The 23,322-nt window shown below is 29.9% G+C and overlaps 2 protein-coding genes across 3 annotated transcripts in view; one reads left to right on the top strand and one right to left on the bottom strand.

The window, feature by feature from the left end:
• Positions 1-1,532: 1,532 nt before the first annotated feature.
• LOC141301094 (twinfilin-1-like) lies at positions 1,533-17,880 on the top strand. Its single transcript, XM_073831347.1, has 9 exons — positions 1,533-1,627; positions 3,736-3,813; positions 6,692-6,870; positions 7,271-7,366; positions 9,564-9,668; positions 13,073-13,198; positions 13,282-13,432; positions 14,781-14,902; positions 16,997-17,880. The coding sequence occupies exons 1-9, from the start codon at positions 1,603-1,605 to the stop codon at positions 17,165-17,167; spliced, it is 1,053 nt and encodes a 350-aa protein (XP_073687448.1). The 5' UTR covers positions 1,533-1,602; the 3' UTR covers positions 17,168-17,880.
• LOC141301093 (interleukin-1 receptor-associated kinase 4-like) overlaps positions 14,785-23,322 on the bottom strand; it is a 22,743-nt gene continuing 14,205 nt past the window's right edge. Inside the window, exons 8-11 of one of the 2 annotated variants that reach the window (XM_073831346.1) lie at positions 23,257-23,319; positions 21,095-21,253; positions 19,679-19,742; positions 14,785-14,920 (exon numbers count right to left, since the gene is read on the bottom strand). In XM_073831346.1, coding sequence (XP_073687447.1) covers positions 19,689-19,742; positions 21,095-21,253; positions 23,257-23,319 — 276 coding nt within the window. In that variant the 3' untranslated portion in view covers positions 14,785-14,920; positions 19,679-19,688. Of the gene's footprint in view, positions 14,924-19,678; positions 19,743-21,094; positions 21,254-23,256; positions 23,320-23,322 lie in introns of both variants that reach the window. The other variant, XM_073831345.1, reaches the window with a different exon arrangement.

The raw sequence follows: 23,322 nt of genomic DNA, 5'->3' as shown, positions 1-23,322 counted from the left end.
CATTTAAAATATATATTTTTTATCAGGTTACACAATGATTATTTATCACTCAAACCCCTTTCTCTACCTGTCCGTTGTTCGCACATATCCTTCATTTTTGTAGTTTTTTAACACTTTTTATGCGTGTTTGTAGTTCTGATCGAATCCTCGTTCACCGCGCAATGTGTTGTGGGCAATATTAGCCGTTAGAGTGTGCATTGATCCGCACTTCGGATTCTGAAGTGAAGTAGTAGACCATCCGGGAATCTTTGGAATACTTTTTTGAACATACTACGATTTGGGACATACTAATTCTATTTTCGAATACTATTTAGGACGGATAGTATGCGAATTGGGACGCAGCAATGGAATGTTCCCTTCGCTAACGGCCTTCTGGAAGGGCCCTTCGTGAAGGGATTAAGTTGCTCACTTTCGTTTGGAACGTCCCTACAAATGGCGTTCCCTTCTAGAAGTGCCCTTGAAGGGCGCAAAATAGCCGTTTGGAATTCGCCCATAATTTCGATTTATTATCTCGTAATTATGACTTTTTATCTCATAATTATGACTTTTAAAGTCATCATTTCGACTTTTTATCTTGTAATTACGATTTAAGTATGTCATAATTTTGACTTTTTAAGGCATGGATTTTTTTTCTGACCTGGCGGAAACGGGCTTCCATAAAAATAAAAAAAACCCCACATAATATAATGTAAATTAAATTTGTATTACCAAAAAAAACCCCAAAAAACTATAGTACGTATATAAAGTATGTATTTATTTAATTTAGGCATATTAATACTATTACCAATCAAGGTTATTGTTATTTATTTATTATTTTATATAATATAAATTCTTGTTGTTGTAGTGTAAATAATACTATAGTGATAATAAAATAAAATAGTTATCTAGTGTATAATGAAAAACAAAGTCTATTTTTTTTAGGATCATAAGCATTTTAATCACTTTTTTTTCTTTTGATTTTAAATATGATATTATAAATGATCTACGGTGTTATTTCGTATAACTTATACACTATTATAGATTTTGTTAATATTTAGAATAATTTTTATATTTTATATTAGAATTAAAAAATGTTGTATGTATTCATCTTTATATATACTTTTTAATTAAGTTTTATTTTTTTTGTTATGTATTATTATTATTATTATTCTGTCTTTATAGAGCTACTTAACAGCTAAAACTAAATTTGCTTCATAATAATTAATTTTCCAGCATTAACACATTATTTTACTTCAACCCTGGGAATTCTTCTTATTAAAAAACAAAACAAGAATTTAAATATTATAAACCGATAAAACACTGCTTAAAGAAACAATACGCATTGCAAATGAAAATCGGAAAATTGTAAAAATAATAAAGATAGAACAAAAATAAATACTTAACTTATATACACACATAGAGGTACAAGATATAAAGATTTTACATTAAAAATGTAATATAGATCGAGAATAAAGATTTTATATGAAGTAGTTTGAAGTCCGCGCATGCGCAGCGCGGAGGGAGGGAGGGTTGTTGACGCGTCGGAGGCACGTGACGCCGCGGCCGCTCCGCTTCCTTCTTCCGGGATCGAGAGTCTCCAAACATCATCCACCGAGAGAAATAATGTCTCACCAGACGGGTATTCAGGGTAAGAGCGAAATATTCTCACGATTTATATCTCAGTGTCTGTTCGATAAGAATAACAGAGCGACGCTAAACTCACGCGAGCGCCGAGATTCAGTTAGAAAATCAATGAAGATGTAAATCAGGCGCGTCTGTCAGCTGTGATTTCACTCAGATCTGCGGTTTATGATTATAATCATCTTCACAAGTGATCGCATTAGTGTTTTTGGGATGTCAGAGTTGTGTTTCAGTGATCCGCTTCACAATCACGAGCGCGGGGGGCAACGCCTTCAGCGCGCGCCGCTCGCGATCCACGAGCATCCCATAATACTCTCATATCTCTCATTCCTTCATGCTTATGATAGAATATAGACTGACTTTACACCTACAGCATGAAATATCATCTTTCTGAGTGGGATAAAGTAATGCATGGTTTGTTGGCTCAGTTATTAAATGCACAGGAACAAACTAAACATGCATTGACTTACATTGAATCAGATTGAAGCAGTCTGTGCATGAGTTGTAATGCATGTCTGTACTTGTACTAAACCATACAGTGTCTGAACATGGATGTAATAGTAACTGAAATAGTAATAGAACTGAAAGCAGGCACATGTGAAATGAATTGTGTGCATCATGTATTGCGTTTTGATAAACCTGCCCACAGGCAATGTCTTTCAGATGTGCTATTAAACTAATTTCATTTAGGGTTATAATAGTTAACTAAAATATATTTAAAAACTGGTACTTTAAATAAAATGTATGTGAACTGAAATGCAAAAATATTAAATATATAAATGAAAAGGCGAATATAAAATTTTTAATGAATTAACCAACATTTATCATTTTAATTCAGTTTGAACGTGATGTAAAAAATAAATAAAAAAGCTGAAATAAAATCTTTATAGTCATATTTATTAGATAGGAATATATATAGACATCGCTCTCTCTCTCTAAATATTTATATTTTTCTATTTATTTATTGTAAATGACAAATGCACAGCAAAATTGCTAAACTAAATTTTTAAGCAAAATGGAAAATATAAAAATAATAATAATTTTTATTTGTTTCTTAAAATATGTAAATTGACATTAATTAACCAACACTTAATTTTGTTGAACTTGATTAAAAAATATGAATAGATATTGTTTTTATAAATAAATAATAAAGCAGAAATAAAAAACTATATAGACATATTTGTTGATATATATTCCTATTTATTTATTAAAAAAATTACACAAATGCACAACAAAATTCCTAAAACTTAAAATTATAATGAAAATTAAAAATATAAAAAAAATATTAAAATTTTGATTTGTTACTTAAAATAAATGTAAACTGAAATTAATTAACATTTATTGCAATAAATAAATGTTAATTAATAAATAATAAAGAAAGAAAGAAGAAATAAAACTATATATATATATATATATATATATATATTAGTAAACTGAAATTAACTAACATTTATTGCAATTAATTAACATTTAACATTTATCATTTTAATTTAGTTTAACTTGATATGAATAAAATATTAATAGAATTTTTTTTTACGTATTAATAAATAAATACAGCTGGACATATTTGTTTATTTTATATATAAATATATGTATGTATTAGAAATGACAAAAATGCACAACAGAATTCTTAAAACTTTAAGTCAAATTCAAATAAAAACTAAATATGAAAATAAAAACGTATTTTGTGTTAATAAAAAATTATTAGTATCTGAAATACATCAAAATAACACTGATTACATAATTGCCATTATTGTATGCAGTTTATACCAAATAGATATTTAGGTAATAATGTTAACTTCCCTTTTTCTCTGTTTCTGACTAATAAATGAAATGTCACTATGTTGTAAAGTTAAACGGATACTGATTTGTCTTAATGAATCATTTCCCTTTGTGTCACCGTTGCTAAAGTCACAGAATAATAATAGATCTCTAAGTGATGAGTTTCAGAAGACGTGCTGAGCATTTCCTGTGATATTGTGTGTGTATATCATCAGAAACACAGTCAGGAGTCAGTCTCTGTGGATTACAATCAATCTCTTCTGCTGTTATTCCTGCCGTATGTGTTTCTGAGCAGTGGCTTGTAGTTCACACTTTTGTTTGTTCGTTTTCTAGCTGCTGACGAGGTGAAGGATGTTTTCGGCAACGCCAGGAACGGACAATACAGACTCCTGAAGATCGTGATCGAAAATGGTACGAAACACACACAATATCAGTTACAAACAAAGCTAATCAGATGTTCACGAAGAAAGAAAATAGTACACACACAACTAGATCAAAATGTTTCTCAAGACAAACTGTGAAGCTGGAGCAGAAAGTTTGAAAAGTTTTAAGAGATTTCCCAGTTTTAAAAGTTTTAAGTTTGAGGGTTTTCAGTCTGAAATATTTTGAAGTTTAAAGTAGTTTTAAAAACTTAAAGGTCCCATATTGTTAAAATCGAAATTTCCTGGCTTTTTTCATGATAACTGAGGTCTAGGGGCTATGTAACTACCATATGTGACCCTGGAGCACAAAACCAGTCTTAAGTCGCTGGGGTATATTTGTAGCAATAGCCAAAAATACATTGTATGGGTCAAAATTATTGATTTTTCTTTTATGCCAAAAATCATTAGGAAATTAAATAAAGAACATGTTTCATTAAGATTTTTTGTAAAATTCCTACTGTAAAAATATCAAAATGTAATTTTTGATTAGTAATATGCATTGTTAAGAACTTAATTTGGACAACTTTAAAGGTGATTTTCTCAATATTTAGATTTTTTGCATCCTCAGATTCCAGATTTTCAAATAGATGTATCTCGGCCAAATATTGTCCTATCCGAACAAACCATACATCAACAGAAAGCTTATTTATTGAGCTTTCATATGATGCACACATCTCAGTTTTGTAAAATTTAACCTTATGACTGGTTTTGTGGTCCAGGATCACATAAAAGTTTCAACACAGTCAATCCACAGTAAACTGCACACAGCCTGCTTAAAGTAGCTGTTCATTTTCATGAGCCGCTGTGACTTCCGTAAAAATGTGACGTCCGATCTACTCAGTCACCGCCTTCAGTCACCAACCACCATCCCACCCTCCTTTTGTCAAACCCAGACAATATCGTGTCCATAACATTACTAAGCAACAACAACACGAAAACTAATCTAGAAAACCCTGTTCAGTCGATAGATGTCGAAACTACATCATTGCACAGGCTTCAGAACAACGTGAATATAAGAGACCAGCGGCAGTCAACTTCAGTCTCTTTCACACAGCGATTCCGGTAAATACACGGATAATGTGTCCCATGATTTGTTCCGGAGTTGTTTGATTTGGTTCATTCACAGTTGTTTTCCGGAATCTGTGCGTGCTTTACACACAACCCATAAAGACATGTGACGTTTGGATGTGAGATGTAATGCGACGCGTACGTTTCACTAAACTGAAACTAACCTGATTTTCAGCGCTGATAGTGAGGAGCTGCCCGATTGCGGCTTCATTCCACTTTGCACGTAGTTTTTCCGTCGTGAAGAGTCGCATGATAACGTGCATCATCACTACAACACTGCCTTTATGGCTCTGGCTTTTGTTCACACAGCGCTCGTTCCCATAATTTTCCAGAATCAGCGCGCATTGTGAAAGGGGCTTTACTGAAGCAACAGTTATGTAGCTTACTGCATTCGGTGTTTGAAAAAGAAAAAAAACATTAATGATCATTCTGAAATATCCTGTTGAGTATCAGCAATCCACAGCAGGCTACAGCATACATGACCGTAGTTACTTGTGATTGGCCTGGCTGTGCGTCACTCAGAAAACAACAGGCCAATAAGAAGAGAGGCTCATGAATATTAATTAGATGGGCCAAAATCGACCTGTTCTTGACAGAACTCCTAAAAAAGGAGCTGTAAAAATATATTGAGATGGATTTTGGCACTTATACCGCAAATATATATTCTTAAGGACATCAACAACTAAAATAAAACTCCAGAAATGTGTACAATATGGGACCTTTAAGATTTGATAGATAGATAGATAGATAGATAAGGTTTGAAGATAGATAGATGGATAGATGGATGGATAGATAGCATGTTGCTAGTATGTTGTTAACATGATTGGCAAGTTACTAGCATGTTGTTAGCATAATTCTAGCATAAGTAAGTTGCTAGCTTTATTCTAACATAATTACCAAGTTGCCAGCATGTTTCTAGTATGATTAGACTGTTGCTAGCATGTTTTCACCATGATTACCGACTTGTTAGCATTTTCAAGTATGATTAGCATGTTGCTAGCATTTTTATAACACAATTACCAAGTTGTTAGCATGTTTATGGCATGATTAGCATGTTGCTAGCATGTTTATAGCATGATTAACAAGTTGCTAGCATAATTCTAGCATGATTAGCAAGTTGTTTGCCTGTTATTAACATGTTTAACCAGTTGCTAGCATGTTTCTAGCATGATTGGTAAGTTGCTAGCTTTATTCTAACATAATTACCAAGTTGCCAGCATGTTTCTAGTATGATTAGACTGTTGCTAGCATGTTTTCACCATGATTACCGACTTGTTAGCATTTTCAAGCATGATTAGCATGTTGCTAGCATTTTTCTAACACAATTACCAAGTTGTTAGCATGTTTCTGGCATGATTAGCATGTTGCTAGCATGTTTATAGCATGATTAACAAGTTGCTAGCATAATTCTAGCATGATTAGCAAGTTGTTTGCCTGTTATTAACATGTTTAGCCAGTTTCTAGCATGTTTCTAGCATGGTTACTAAGTTACTAGCATGTTGTTAGCATTATAAACATGTTGTTAGCATGTTTCTAGCATGATAAGCACATTGCTAACATTTCTAGCATGATTACCAAATTGCTACCATGTCGTTAACATGATACGCAAGTTGCTAGCATGTTTCTAGCATGATTACTAAGTTACTAGCATGTTGTTAGCATTATTAACAACTATCTTCGGATCAGTCTGTAGATCTGGGCTTTTTTAAAGTTTAAAGTTAAAGCTCTTGAGTAGAACTAGTTGATCTGGTTTTGTGAAGTCTAGTTTAGTGAGTGACTGGTGTGGATGTGGTTTTCAGAGGAGCTGGTTTTAGGTCTCACCAAAGCGGCCGCTCGCAGCTGGGAGGAAGACTACGACGCTCTTCTACTTCCTGTGCTGGATAAAGAGCTGCCCTGCTACATCCTGTTCCGCCTGGACACCACCAACAGCCTCGGACACGAGTGGATCTTCATCGCCTGGTCACCTGACCACTCACCTGTAAGACTCACACACCTGAGATCACAAACCTGGGTCTTCAGAGCTTCTTAAACCACTTCTGGAGATGAATGAAGCTCTTAGTGTTTACTCACAGGTTACTCTGATCAGAGCTGTGAGTTTTTAAACTAGTAGATGATTTTTACACAGATCTAGAGGATATAAAGTGATCTTCAGGCGGTTTACTCTCTGCTGAACATTCTTGTCATTCTCAAACGTGTTCAGACTCGTCAGTGCTCTTTAACTCTTTTTGAGACCTGTCCTACATATTTACATGATCATCCTTTCTGTTAGTGTAAAATGTTTAGCATGTATAGTCTAATATAGTCTAATATACTAATAATAGTCTAAGTCCAGCTGTTTTGATGTCAAGCTCACAGTCTGTCGTTGCTCTTTCTGACAGGTTCGGCACAAAATGCTGTACGCCGCCACCAGAGCCACGCTCAAGAAGGAGTTCGGCCTCGGACACATTAAAGACGAGATGTTCGGCACCGTAAAGGTGTGTTGTGTTCAATGCAGATTCAATGCAAACTGAAGACATTTTTTTTGGAAAAAAACCTCTTCTGCTCACAGAGGCTGCATTTATTTGATCAAAAATACAGAAAAAATGTTAAATATTACTAAATTGGCTTGAGAAAGCCAAACTACTGATCTACGTAAGCTCTTTATTATTATTCTTCTTAGACAAATTTCTGAACGTTACTCCTCTTAAAGCTTTCAAGCTAGAAACTCCAAACTCAGCCCAGCTCTTCAGACTGATCTCACTTAGTGTGCTCTATCTTTTCAGACTGATCCAACTCATAGTTTTCATCAAATTGAAGATTAAAAATCATCATAATCCCATAGACTTACATTGAGGGACTGTTCAAATGACCAACACTATTCAAACTCCAACTGTCAAAATTCAAATTTAAACTGCCAGATCTAGATCAAATCTAGCCTAGCCTAGCAACTAGCATCATGCTAGTAACTTGCTAATCATGCTAGAAACTTGCTAGTAACTTGTCAGTCATGCTAATGATGTAAATAACATGCTAATCATGCTAGAAACATGCTAGCAACTTGCTAATCATGTTAAAAACATGTTAGCAAACATGCTTATCATGCTAGCAACTTACTAATCATGATAGAAACATGCTAGCAACGTGCTAATCATGTTAAAAATACACTAGCCACTTGTTAATCATGTAAGACACATGCTAACATTCTAATCATGTTAGAAACAGGTTAGCAACTTGCTAATCATGTTAGAAACTTGGTAATCATGTTAGAATCATGCTAGCAACTTACTAATCATGTTAGAAACATGTTGGAAACATGCTAGCAACTTGTTAATCATGTTAGAAACTCAGTTATCATGTTAGAATCATGCTAGCAACTTACTAATCATGATAGAAACATGCTGGAAACAAGCTAGCAACGTGCTAATCATGTTAGAAATACACTAGCCACTTGTTAATCATGTTAGACACATGCTAACATTCTAATCATGTTAGAAACAGGTTAGCAACTTGCTAATCATGCTAGAAACTTGGTAATCATGTTAGAATCATGCTAGCAACTTACTAATCATGTTAGAAACATGCTAGCAACTTGTTAATCATGTTAGAAACTCAGTTATCATGCTGGAATCATGCTAGCAACTTACTAATCATGTTAGAAACATGTTGGAAACATGCTAGCAACTTGTTAATCATGTTAGAAACTCAGTTATCATGTTAGAATCATGCTAGCAACTTACTAATCATGATAGAAACATGCTGGAAACAAGCTAGCAACGTGCTAATCATGTTAGAAATACACTAGCCACTTGTTAATCATGTTAGACACATGCTAACATTCTAATCATGTTAGAAACAGGTTAGCAACTTGCTAATCATGCTAGAAACTTGGTAATCATGTTAGAAACATGCTAGCAACTTGTTAATCATGTTAGAAACTCAGTTATCATGCTGGAATCATGCTAGCAACTTACTAATCATGTTAGAAACATGCTGGAAACAAGCTAGCAACGTGCTAATCATGTTAGAAATACACTAGCCACTTGTTAATCATGTTAGAAACTCGGTCATCATGTTAGAATCATGCTAGCAACTTACTAATCATGTTAGAAACATGCTAGCAACTAGTAACATGCTAATCATACTAGAAACATGCTAACAACTTGCTAATCATGCTAGAAACTTGGTAATCATGTTAGAAACTCAGTTATCATGCTGGAATCATGCTAGCAACTTACTAATCATGTTAGAAACTCAGTTATCATGCTGGAATCATGCTAGCAACTTACTAATCATGTTAGAAACTCGGTCATCATGTTAGAATCATGCTAGCAACTTACTAATCATGTTAGAAACATGCTAGCAACTAGTAACATGCTAATCATACTAGAAACATGCTAACAACTTGGTAATCATGCTAGAAGCATGCTATCTATCTATATATCTATCAAACATTAAGGTTTCGGTTCAGATTGAAATTGTACTTTAAACGTCTTCAACTTTTTTTCTTAAACGTATTCAAACTTTCTGGTCCAGCTTTCTCAAGCCAACTTCAAAGTTTGCCTTGACAAACTTTTTAATCTAGTTTTTTTCTTTACAAAAAAATAGATGAATGAGCTAATTAGTGAGCTAATGTTTTAAGATTATATGAGACAGTGATTGTGTACTGGTGTAACATGTGTTCGTCTGTGGCAGGATGATGTTTCTCTCAGCGGATATAAGAAACACGTGACGGCTCAATCAGCTCCTCTGCCGCTGACAGCCGCTGAGGAGGAACTACGACAGATTAAACTCAGTGAGGTACAAACACACATTACCTGCATTCATCTGAGAGAGATGCACTTCCTATAATCAACATAATGACAGACAAGATGCACACATTGGTTCAAACACATACTGCAGTATAAACACAATCCCTTTAAAAAAAATTTTTTTGCTCTGCTATTTTGAGCCAATAGTTTATTTATTAGTCGATATATTAATCACATTTATTTAATAATCACCAAATAATAACCTAAATAAAAATTTAGTTTTATATAAACATTCAAATTATATGATAAATATTAATAACGGTCTTTTAAAACAGTGTTTATTTGGAATAGAAATCTTTTTTTTAACATTAAAATGTCTCATTTACTACAAAATATATTTTTTTTCTTGTAGTAATTGTGGTATTTTAGTGGAAACCAAAGTTTGTTTGTTTTTTATATAGTATTTATTCAAAATAGAAATCTATTGTAAAACAATAAATGTCTTGTTTGCTATAAAATGTCTAATTTTTATAGTAATTATTGCAGTAATTGTGATATTTTAGTGGAAACCATGGTAAACATTTATAACGGTCTTTTAAAACAGTATTTATTTGAAATAGAAATCTTTTGTAACATTAAAATGTCTCATCTATTTTTCTAGTAGTTACTGGTATTTCCATGATAAATATTTATAAGTCTTTCAAATTTTTAAGCATTTATTTGAAATTTTGTAACATTTTAAATGTATCATTTACTTTTAAAATATCTCACTTTTATAGTCATAGTTACCATAGCAACTGGAATTTTGGTGGAAACCATGGATTATTACCCATTAAGGGTCATTTAAAATAGCAATCATTTTAAATAGAAATATTTTGTAACAAAATAAATACCTTGTTGACTATAAAATGTCTTGTTTTTGATCATTCCTGTAGTGAAATATGTATAAAGGCCTTTAAAAATGTATTTTAAACATGTTGTTTGTGAATAAGATCATGCGATCTCAAGTGGGAATCATCAGTGCCAAACTCACGACCATATAAGGACATGCAGTGAGACCGTCCCTAAAAGCAGCCAATCAGAGAGCAGGACAGTGCAAACAGGAACTAGAAGTTTCATTTTCCTTAAAAAGCAGCATCTGTAGGTCAGAGATAAGAGCTGGCAGCACTGAACACATGAGAAACACAATGAGGCCTGAAAATAAATCAATGACAGGAAGTTTAAGAGAATCGTCCTGATGGAGTTTCACAATTAGGTTGGGCTTCTTCTTCTTCTTCTGAAGGCTACATTTGAAAGTGTATCTGCTCCTAGACTTTTAAAGCTACAACCACCAAACTCTGCCTAGACCTTCAGACTGGTCTGACTCGGTTTGCTATATGTTATCTAACTGATCCGCCTTATGGTTTTCGTAAACCAGACTATCAAATCCACCAAAAATCCCATAGACTTTCATTGAGGGGGTGAAAACATTTGTAGAGTGAGTCTTATGGTGTATTTCAACTGTTTATTTCTAAAGCAACGCCTAACAACTCTCTACTGAAACATCAACAACAACATAAAACCAGCCTAAGATGATCAGCTGCTTTAGCTGGTCCCCCAGGATGCGTTTAAAGTGGTTTAGGCCAATTTTTAGCTGGTCAAACTGGGAGACCTGTTAAAAGACCAGCCAAGCTTAAACCAGCTATTTTCAGCTAGTAACATGCTAATCATGCTAGCAACATGCTAGTAACTTGGTAGTAACTAGTTAATCATGCTAGAAACATGCTAACAACATGTTAGTAGCTAGCCATGTTAGCAACATGGCTAGCTACATGCGAATCATGCTAACTACATGCTAATAACATGTTAATCGTATTAGAAACAGGTTAGCAACATGCTGGTAACTAGTTAATCATGCTAGCAACATGCTAATAACATGCCAATCATGCTAGTAACTTGTTAATTATGCTAGCAACATGCTAATAAATCGTTAATTGTGTTAGCAACATGTTAGTAACTTGGTAATAAATAGCTAATCATGCTAGTAACTAGCTAATCATGTTAGAAAAATGCTAGCAACAGGTTAATCACATGCAATCATGCTAGTAACTTGCTAAATATGTTAGCAATATGCTAATAACTAACTAATTATGCTAGCAACATGTTAGTAACTTAGTAAAAAAATAGCTAATCATGCTAGTAACTTGTTAATTATGTTAGTAACTTGGTAGTAAATAGCTAATCATGTTAGTAACTTGTTAATTATGCTAACAAGTTAGTAACTTGATAGTAAATAGCTAATCATGCTAGCATCATGCTAGTAACCGGCTAATTATGTTAGTAAATAGCTAATCATGCTAGCAACATGTTAGTAACAATGTCAATCGTGCTAGTAACTTGCTAATTATGCTAGTAACTTGGTAGTAAATAGCTAATCATGTTAGTAACTTGATAGTAAATAGCTAATCATGTTAGTAACTTGCTAATTATGCTAACAACATGCTAGTAACTTGATAGTAAATAGCTAATCATGCTAGCATCATGCTAGTAACCTGCTAATTATGCTAGTTAATTGGTGGTAAATAGCTAATCATGCTATTAACTTGCTAATTATGTTAGCAACATGCTAGTAACTTGGTAATAAACAGCTAATCATGTTAGAAACATGAAAGCAACATGCTAGTAACTAGCTAATCATGTTAGAAAAATGCTAGCAACAGGTTAATCACATGCAATCATGCTAGTAACTTGTTAAATATGCTAACAATATGCTAATAACTAACTAATTATGCTAGCAACATGTTAGTAACTTAGTGAAAAATAACCTGCTAATTATGCTAGTTAATTGGTGGTAAATAGCTAATCATGCTATTAACTTGCTAATTATGTTAGCAACATGCTAGTAACTTGACGATAAATAGCTAATCATGCTAGCATCATGCTAGTAACCGGCTAATTATGTTAGTAAATTGGTAGTAAATAGCTAATCATGCTAGTAACCGGCTAATTATGTTAGTAACTTGATAGTAAATAGCTAATCATGCTAGTAACCGGCTAATTATGTTAGTAAATAGCTAATAATGCTAGCAACATGTTAGTAACAATGTCAATCGTGCTAGTAACTTGCTAGTTATGCTAGTAACTTGGTAGTAAATAGCTAATCATGTTAGTAACTTGCTAATTATGCTAACAACATGCTAGTAACTTGATAGTAAATAGCTAATCATGCTAGCATCATGCTAGTAACCTGCTAATTATGCTAGTAACTTGATAGTACATAGATAATCATGCTAGAAACATTTCAAACTTTTAAATGTAAAGCTTTTACAACTATGTCAAACCACAGACTAGGTTTTCTCAAGCCAAACTTAAAGTTTGTCTACAAACGTTACTCTCTAGTTGTATTTGTGTTGGTTATTATCCAGGGAATTCATGAACTAATCAAATGTAATGAATATGATGAATTAATTGCAGGTTCAGACAGACATTAACGTGAACAGTACTAAGCAGACTCTTCAGGGTGTTGCGTTTCCTCTGGACGGAGAGGCCGTAGCCGCGTTACAACAGTTCAAGGACAAAAAGCTCAACTACGTTCAGCTGGTGAGAGAAACACACTTCACACAGTTTAGCAGTCGATCCACAAAAGAGACGCATGTTTGATATCTGTTGTTTTATTCCCAAAGAGCATCAACTTTGAGAAGGAGCTGATCGTGTTGTCGAACACGGACCCCACGGAGGTCAAGGATCTGCCCAAGCGGATCCCCAAAGACGCGGCGCGCTATCACTTCTTCCGCTACAAACACTCTCACGAGGGAGACTACCTGGAGTCTGCAGGTACACACTACTCCTGTTTGAGGAGCATTTCCTTCTGCTAATCTACAGTATAGCTCACTGAAACTACACTAAAAACATCAAAAACTGCGTTTTTATTGCTTGAAATTAACACGTAACATATCTAAATAGAATTTTTTTATAAAAAAAAATATTTTTTTTTATAATTTTTCATTTTCATTTTAGTTTAGTTAAAGTTTATTTATTTTTTTAGTTTTTGACATTTTTATTAGTCATTTTAATGCATCAATATCATTTTTATTCACTGACTTGTATTCATTGCCTATAAAAAAAAATTCAATAAAAAGAAATTAACACAAAATGTAGAAATATAAAAAATATTTTTTATTCCCAAAAATATATTATAATATTTTTTGTTTTTAATATTTATTCATTAACTATAAAATAAAAATATTAAAATAAAAATAAATTAACACAAAATATATAAATATACATTTTAAAATTTTTGTTTATGATATATTTATAATTATTTTTTTATTTTATCATTTTAAATGTTGTGTTTTTGACATTTTGGTTTTATTCACTGACTTTTATTCATTAATTATTGAATATTATAATATTTTGGTTTATAATTTATTCATAATATTTTATTTTAATTTTGGTTAAAGTTTTAGAATTTTAATTTCGTGTTTTGCTATTTATATTAGCCATTTTAATTAGCATCTATATCGTTATATTCACTGACTTTTTTCATTAACTATAAAAAAAATTAAAAAAAAATAAATAAAAAAAAAAATCTATTTTTAAGTTTGTAATTTATTTATATTTTTTCTATTTTATTTTAATTTAAGGTTTTAGAAATGTAATTTTGTGTGTTTGACATTTGTTACTGACTTTTATTCATTACCTATACGAAATTAAGAAAATATAATTAAAAAAATATATATATTTAATAAAAAAAAATATTTTTTATTAAAAAAAATATATTTTTATGTTCATAATTTATTAATATTTTTTGTTTTAGAAATTTAATTGAGTGTTTTTGACATTTTATTAGCTATTTTAATGCATCTATATCGTTTTTATTTACTGACGTTTATTCATTAACTATTTAAAAATACCAAAAAAATATATAAATAGAATAAATATTTTTTATGTTTATAATGTTTTTCTATTTTATTTTTTGGTTAAAGTTTAAAAAAATTAATTTGTGTTTTTGACATTTTTATTAGTCATTTGAATGCATCTATATTGTTTTTATTCACTGACTTTTATTCATTAACTATAAAAATACAGAATGAAAAAAGAAACTTAAAAGACTCCAAATAAGAATATAATCTCTACAGTATGTATGTGATAGTAAGATAGCACTGTGTGTGTTGTGTTTCAGTGTTTATTTACTCCATGCCGGGCTACAGCTGTGGGATCCGCGAGCGCATGCTTTATTCCAGCTGTAAGAATCCGCTGCTGGAGATGGTGGAGAGCAAACTGCAGATGGAGGTGGCCAAGAAGGTCAGTTCGGTTCGGCTCCTTCTGTTCGGGACGTGATTAGACAAATATTCTGGGTTACACAAGTTCAACTCTACATCAGTCAATTAGCACATCATTAGGACTATCCTATCATTTTCATTCTAATTTCTATTTTTATTTCTAATTTCTGTCATTTTAACTCTTATTTCTAATTTTATTTCTTTTGTAAAATGTATTATTCTAATTTAATTTCCAGTTTCTACATTCTTATTTTAATTCCAATTTCTAATTTTATAATATTCTAATTTCTATATTCCTATTGTTTTAATTCTAATTTCTATTTTTGTTTCTAATTTTATTTTTTTTAAATGTATTTTCTAATTTCTACATTATTTTAATTCTAATTTCTTTTTTAGTTTTATTTCTTTATGTAATTCTTTTTCTTTATTACTTGAAATTTATTATTTTATTTCTAGTTTCTAGATTCTTATCATTTTAATTCTAACTTATAATTTTCGAATTTCATTTTATAATTGTATTAATAATTTCTACATTATCATTTTAATTGTCTATTTTTGTTTCTAATTTAATTTATGTAATTTTTTTAAAACATGTTTTATAATTTTGTTTAGTTTCTACATTCTTATTTTAATTCAAATTTCTAATTTTATATTTTTTGTCTAACTTGTACATTATCATTTTAATTCTAATTTCAAATTTTATATATTTTTTTCTAATTTCTGCATTTCTATCATTTTAATTCTAATTACTATTTTGTTTCTAATTTTATTTCTCTTTTAAAATGTATTTTTTATTTATTTTTAAATTCATTATTTTGTAATTTTATTTCTAGTTTGCACATTCTTATTTTAATTCTAATTTCTAATTTTATCTAACCTCTACATTTCTAGCACTTTAATTCTAATTGTTACACATTTCTACATTTCTATTATTTTAATTTTAATAATGTCTATTTGTTTCTAATGTATTTTTTTATTTTTTTAATGTTTTATTTTATTTCTAGTTTCTAGATTCTTATCATTTTAATTCCAATTTCTACATTTGTACCATTTTATATCTGCTTGTGTAATTTTATTAATAATTTTGTTTAATAATTACCATTTTAATTCTAATGTCTATTTTTGTTTCTAATTTTATTTTAATTATTATTTTATGTGTTTTAAGTAAATTTTTTTCTCATTTTTTTCTACATACTTATTTTAACTCAAACTTCTACATTTCTATCAATTTAATTCTAATTGTATTACACATTTCTATTGTTTTAATTTTAAATATGTCTATTTTTGTTTCTAATTTTATTAAATTTTTAATGTAATTTATTTTTCAAACGTTTTTTTATTTTATTTCTAGTTTCTACGTTCTTATTCTAATTTTAACTTTTTTGTCTAACTTCTACATTTCTATTGTTTTAATTCTAATTTCTATATTAGTTTTATTTCTAGTAATTCTTTTTCTTTTTTAAATGTATTGTTTTCTAATTTTATTTCTATTTTCTAGATTCTCATTTTAATTCCAATTTCTACATTCGTACCATTTTATATCTGCTTGTATAATTTTATTAATAATTTTATTTAATAATTACCATTTTAATTCTAATGTCTATTTTTGTTTCTAATTTTATTTTAATTATTATTTTAAGTAATTTTTTAAACATTTTTTCACTTATTTTAACTCTAATTTTATTTTGTCAAAATTCTACATTTCTATCATTTTAATTCTAATTGTATTACATATTTCTACATTTCTGTTGTTTTAATTGTAATTTCCATTTTTTATGCAATTCTTTTTCTTTTTTAAAATGTATAATTTTCTAATTTTATTTCAAGTTTCTACATTCTTATCATTTTAATTCTAATTTTATAATTATTTCTAATTTCTACATACCTATAATTTTACTTCTAATTTAGAATTTTGTTTTTAATTTAATCTTAATTCTCTAGCAAGTGGCAAAACCTTGTTTTGTACCATTCCGATGAAATCAAAAATTCTTAAAAAAACAAAATTGTATTTTTTAGCCAAAAGTGACACCAGAGGGTTAATTTTTAGTCATAATATCTGAGCTAATATGACGTCTGTAACATCCACCTCTAAACCTCAGCGTGTTTTCCTCCGCAGATGGAGATCGATAACGGCGACGAGTTGACGGCGGACTTCCTGTACGACGAGGTTCATCCCAAGCAGCACGCGCACAAGCAGGCGTTCGCCAAACCACGCGGGCCGCCCGGCAGAAAGGGCGAGCGCAGGATCACGCGGCGACCCGGAGACGGCCAAGAAGCCGACGATTAACCCGCCATCAGCAAACCAGCGCCAATCCCAGAGGCCACGTCATTTATTCCTCACCATCTCCTGCAGAAACCGACGTGGAGCTATGCACAATGTGACACAAACACCTCTGCGGTGCGTTTACGAGGTGTCCTTTGATTTTAAAACCAATAAACCAATTATTAAAGGAGAAGAAGTTCACTTCCAGAACTAAAATGTACAGATAATGTACTCAGCCCCTTGCCATCCAAGAAATGTATGCCTTTCTTTCTTCAGTTGTAAAGAAATAGTGTTTTGAAGAAAACATTACTGTATTTCTCTCCATATAGTGGCCTTCTATGGTGTTTGAGCTTCCAAAATGCAGTTTTAATGCAGCTTCAAAGAGCTCTAAACGATCACAGTCGACGAATAAGAGTCTTATCTAGCGATACAATTGTTTTTGGTTTTTAAAAAAAAAAAAAAAAAAGACAATTTATATTTTTAACCTTAAATGCTCATCTTGTCTAGCTCTGCCTGAACTCTATGTATTCCAGTTCAAGACAGTTAGGGTATGTCCAAAAACATCTCGACTTCAAAATAATGATAAAAATGTCTGCATTTCTATCATTTTGATTCTAATTTCTCATTTAATTTATGTTTTAAAGTGTAAAACTTTCCTATTTTATTTCTAGTTTCTACATTCCTATCATTTTAATTCTAATTTCTAATCTTATTTCTGCATTTCTATTGTTTTAATTCTAATTTCTTTTTTTGTTTTTAATTATATTTTATTTCTTTTTAAAAATTTTGCTTTATATATCATATAATTATTATATAAAAATGATCAAATGTTTGCATTTCTATAATTCAAATTTTGTTTCTAATTTTATTTTATTTATTTTTTTAAATCTTTTATTTTCCTATTTTATTTCTAGTTTCCACATTCCTATCATTTAAATTCTAATTTCCAATTTTGGAATTTCTATTTTTTAATTCTATTTTATTTCTTTAAAAAAATGTAGTTTCGTATATCATATAATGATCATATAAAAATGAAAATAATTTTGCATTTCTAATCTGAAAAAGGTATATATTATTTTTTAAAATGTATTATTTTCTAGTTTCTACATTTGTCATGTTAATTCTAATTTCTAATTAAAAAAATTTCATATTTCTACATTACTATCACTTTAATTCCAATTTCTAATTTCATTTTTTTAAATGTAACTTTTTCTCATTTTATTTCTAATTTCTATATTCTTGTCATTTTAATTTTATTTAAAATTTCTGCATTTCTATTGAAATCCTAATTTTGATTCTAAATTCATTTATTTTTTTAGAAATGTAAATGTTTTTCTAATTTCATTTCTAGCTTCTACATTTTTGTCATTTAATTATAATTTCTCTAATTCTAATTTCTTTTCCATATTTCTACATTCCTATCACTTTAATTCCAATTTCTAATTTTGATTCTAATTTCATTTTGTTTTTTAGAAATGTAACCTTTTTTTTTATTTCATTTCTAGCATTCTACATTTTTCATTTTACATTTGTCATTCTAATTTCTAATTAAATTTTTTTCATTTTTCTACATTTCTATCACTTTAATTCCAGTTTCTAAATTTCTATTGTTTTAATTCCAATTTCTAATAATAATAAAAAAAAATTAACTTTTTTCTAATTTTATTTCTATTTATTTTAATTCTAATTTCTTTTAAATTTCTACATTCTACACCATTAAAGTCCACTATATGCAGAGAAATCCTTAAATGTTTTCCTCAAGAAACAATTCCTTCATGACTGAAGAAAGAAAGACATGAACATCTTGGATGACGAGGAGCTGAAAACATCTGTAGATTTTGATTCTGAAAGTGAACTTCTCCTTTAAAGGATATCGTACGAGGCTTTTGTGATTTTCTTTTTAAACTGTGCCAAACTCACGATCAGGTCGTAGTTAACTGCTGAAGACGTGACCTCCGCAAACCATTCCTTTTATCGTGTCTTATATCGTTTTATTTTTCTATTTTGGACCAAATCACGGCTCACATCCGATGGATCCAACTTCTTTTTTACGACGTAAACTCATCTTTTTGATATGATTGTTTTGGTTCCCATGTGCCAGGATGCTCATTTTTCTATGCAAATGCTGTTCTGTTGTTTTGTTTTACGGTGTTTTTGTCTTTGTCTTAGGACGCATTATTATGATGAATCTAAAAAGGGAAGATGGAAACTCGACTGAATCACTTTTAGGTCAAAACGAACACAGGTCACACGGAGTATCTACTGTCATACGGCAAACCACTGTTTTTCTCATGTAGCGAGTGTGTGTGTGTGTGTGTGTGTGTGTGTGTGTCTGGACGTCTCAGATACTCGTCTATGTGCAACTTTGTTTTTTTAGAGAAAAAATAAAGTATTTAAATCATTGCAATGGACTGTCTTTTATTACATAATGCAGAAAAAATGATTCATACAGGGCATTCTGGGTCATGAAATATTAGCGTTTTGCAAAATGCATGACTAAATTTTAACAGGAATGTGTGAGAAATATCGATTTACCCTGAGCGGCTCATCTGGAGCTCTGGGATTGTTTGTGATGAATATCTTCCAGCTCAGAGAGAACCTGACAATTCAGAAAAATATATATATTAAAAAGAAGAAAAAGTCATACTCATGGCTTTTTTAAATACCAAATTTATACATACTTATGACTTAATAAATATTAAGCACTATAGCTTCCTAAAAAACAAAAAAAGATTTTTTTTATACATATATAGAGAATATACATAAATTAAAAAAATTTAAAAATATCTTTATATATTTTTTATAATGATTTTATAAAATACTTTAATATAAAATAATATAATAAATAATATGAAAAATATAGAAATGTTAAAATTAAATTAAAATAAGCAATAAATTATAATCTGAAATCTTACAAATAAATATAGATATGAAAATGTTAATTTTAAGATTTTAGAAAACATTTTCTGACTTTATTGGTTTCCTTAAAAAAAAAAACTAGATTTTTAAATATTAAATTTGTATATATTATATAATACAACAAATAATTTATACATAACATTTAATAAATATTAAAAATTCTAAAATATATTTTTAATACCAGTTTTTTAGATGTCATATTAAAAAAAAAATACAAATATAAAAGAAATACAGCTTTCAAGTGTCACAATTATGTAAGTGTATGATTTATGTGTTTTATAGTAAAAAGAAACTTATTTACTTACTATATTACTTACTATATATATACACACACACACACACATTCATACATTTCAAAAAGCTGTATTTTAAAAGAATACAATTTTGGTTTTATGAATATTAAAAAAAACTACTAAAGGAAGTAAGTAAAAAAAAAATATATATATATATATAAATTACAATTATGTATTAAATATAGTCAAATTAAACTTAAGTATAAAAAAAATTACATATTATATTATATATATATATACACATTTCTGTTTGATGAATATTTTTTAAAAACTATTAAAATTGAAAAATGAAAATGATTTATAAAATATATTAAAATTAATTTAAGTACAACTTTAAATATAAAGGTAAAATGAAAAATAAACTATATTAATTATTAAGTATATATATTAGGTATATATATTTATATCATATTTTTATATATTACATAATACAACTAAACATGTATACATAACATTTAATAAATATTAAAAATTCTAAAATATCTTTATATATATATATATAATTTTTTTATATTTTTCAATTATTTTATAAAACACTTTAAAATAAAATAATACATAAAATGTTGAAATGTTAAAATAAAAATACATTTAAGTTAAGTTAAATTTAAGTATTTAGAAAACTAGCAAATTAGTTTATGAACTGAAGCACTCTCTTTAATAAATATTTGTAAAATATTATTATCCTCAAGTTAAATTAATGGGAATATCGATGAGAGTAGATTAAATCACACAAACACACCTCTGTGATCGCGGGTCTTTTGTTTTTCTTCTCACAGAGACACTGAGACGCCACGTCATACATCCTCTCCACCTCCTCCATCCGCCATCCCTCCATCTTCGCATCGATGAACTCCTCCAGAGAGATCTCCTCATCATCGATCTCGTCCTTCATCTCCATCTGAAACACACACACACAGGTCAGACGCTCTGGGACGAACGTGTATGGCAAGCCGTTTTAGCCTAAAATATACTAAGCGTTACTCGTCGTAAGTGCATTTTTACTAGTAGCAATTCAATTCTATAATTCAATTTTTACTAGTCATATGTCTCCATTGACTTCCATTCATTTTTAATTACAGAGCTCTACAACTGAATTTCTACTAGTAACAATTACAATTAGAAAGCTCTCTAAATCAATTATAACTAGTAATAATTCCAATCACAGAGCTCTCAAATTCAGTTTTTACTAGTAACAATTCTGGTTAGAGAGCTCTCTAATTTAATTATTACTAGTGAAAATGCAATTACAGAGCTCTACAATTAAATTTTTACTAGTTAAAAAAAAACACTAATATGGCAAGCCGTTTTAGCCTAAAATCTAAGCGTTACTCGTTGTAATTGCATTTTTATTAGTAAAAATTCAATTAGAGAGCTCTCTAATTCAGTTTTTACTAGTAACAATTCTGATTAGAGAGCGCTCTAATTTAATTATTACTAGTAAAAATGCAATTACAAAGCTCTACTTTAATTTTTACTTATAAAAACACATTAAAGATATGTTTAATTGCAGAGCTCTGTAATTGAATTAAAGAGGTCTCTAATTCAGTTCTTACTAGTAATTAAATTAGAGAGCTCTCTAATTGTAATAGTTACAAGTAAGAATCCAATTGTAGAGCTCTCTAATTGTAATTCTTACTAGTAAAAATTATGTTGTAGAGCTCTGTAATTAAAAATAAATGTCAATGGAGACATATGACTAGTAAAAATTAATTTGTAGAGCTCTGTAATTTGAATTGTTACTAGTAAAAATGCAATTACGACGATTAGCGCTTAGTATATTTTAGGCTAAAATGGCTTGCCATAGTCAATGGAGACATGACTAGTAAAAATGTATTTGTAAAGCTCGCTAATTGTAATTGTAACAAGTAAAAATTTAAGTATAGAGCTTTGTAATTGAAATTGTTACTAGTAAAAATGCATTTAAGACGACTAACGCTTAGTATATTTTAGGCTAAACGTGCTTGCCATATTTATTACTAGTAAAAAATTGATTTATAGATCTCTCTAATTAAATTGTTACTTGTAAAAATGCATTTACGACGATTAACGCTTAGTATATTTTAGGCTAAAATGGCTTGCCATAATTGTTACTAGTAAGAATTGATTTATAGAGCTCTCTAATTAAATTGTTACTTGTAAAATGCATTTACGACAACTAACGTTTAGTACATTTTAGGCTAAAACGGCTTGCCATAATTGTTAGTAATAGGAATTGAATTATAGAGCTCTCTAATTAAATTGTTACTTGTAAAATGCATTTACGACAACTAACGCTTAGTATATTTTAGGCTAAAACGGCTTGCCATAATTGTTAGTAATAGGAATTGAATTATAGAGCTCTCTAATTAAATTGTTACTTGTAAAATGCATTTACGACAACTAACGCTTAGTATATTTTAGGCTAAAACGGCTTGCCATAATTGTTAGTAATAGGAATTGAATTATAGAGCTCTCTAATTAAATTGTTACTTGTAAAAATGCATTTACGACAACTAACGCTTAGTATATCTTAGGCTAAAACGGCTTGCCATAATTGTTAGTAATAGGAATTGAATTATAGAGCTCTCTAATTAAATTGTTACTTGTTTACGACAACTAACGCTTAGTATATTTTAGGCTAAAACAGCTTGCCATAATTGTTACTAGTAAGAATTGAATTATAGAGCTCTCTAATTAAATTGTTACTTATAAAAAAAAAATTGTACAACGACTAACGCTTAGTATATTTTAGGCTAAAACGGCTTGCCATAATTGTTAGTAATAGGAATTGAATTATAGAGCTCTCTAATTAAATTGTTACTTGTAAAAGTGCATTTACGACTAAAGTTTAGTATATTTTAGGCTAAAACGGCTTGCCATAGACATGAAGAGTTTAGAAGATCTGACTGAACGTTTACAGACCAGCAGTTTGGGATCACGGCTTTCATCCACCGGAGGAAGACCAGACAGGATCTCCAGCAACACCTG

The sequence above is a fragment of the Garra rufa genome, chromosome 25 (assembly GCF_049309525.1).
Source record: "Garra rufa chromosome 25, GarRuf1.0, whole genome shotgun sequence".
NCBI lineage: Eukaryota > Metazoa > Chordata > Actinopteri > Cypriniformes > Cyprinidae > Garra > Garra rufa.
The sequence above is the reverse complement of the archived record's forward strand: the minus strand, read 5'-3'. Positions and strand labels throughout refer to the sequence as shown.

Coding starts and splice junctions, on each gene's coding strand:
- LOC141301094 (XM_073831347.1), top strand. CDS start 1,603: ATGTCTCACCAGACGGGTATTCAGG. Junction 1,628..3,735: donor TCACCAGACGGGTATTCAGG/GTAAGAGCGAAA, acceptor TTCGTTTTCTAG/CTGCTGACGAGGTGAAGGAT. Junction 13,433..14,780: donor AGACTACCTGGAGTCTGCAG/GTACACACTACT, acceptor GTTGTGTTTCAG/TGTTTATTTACTCCATGCCG.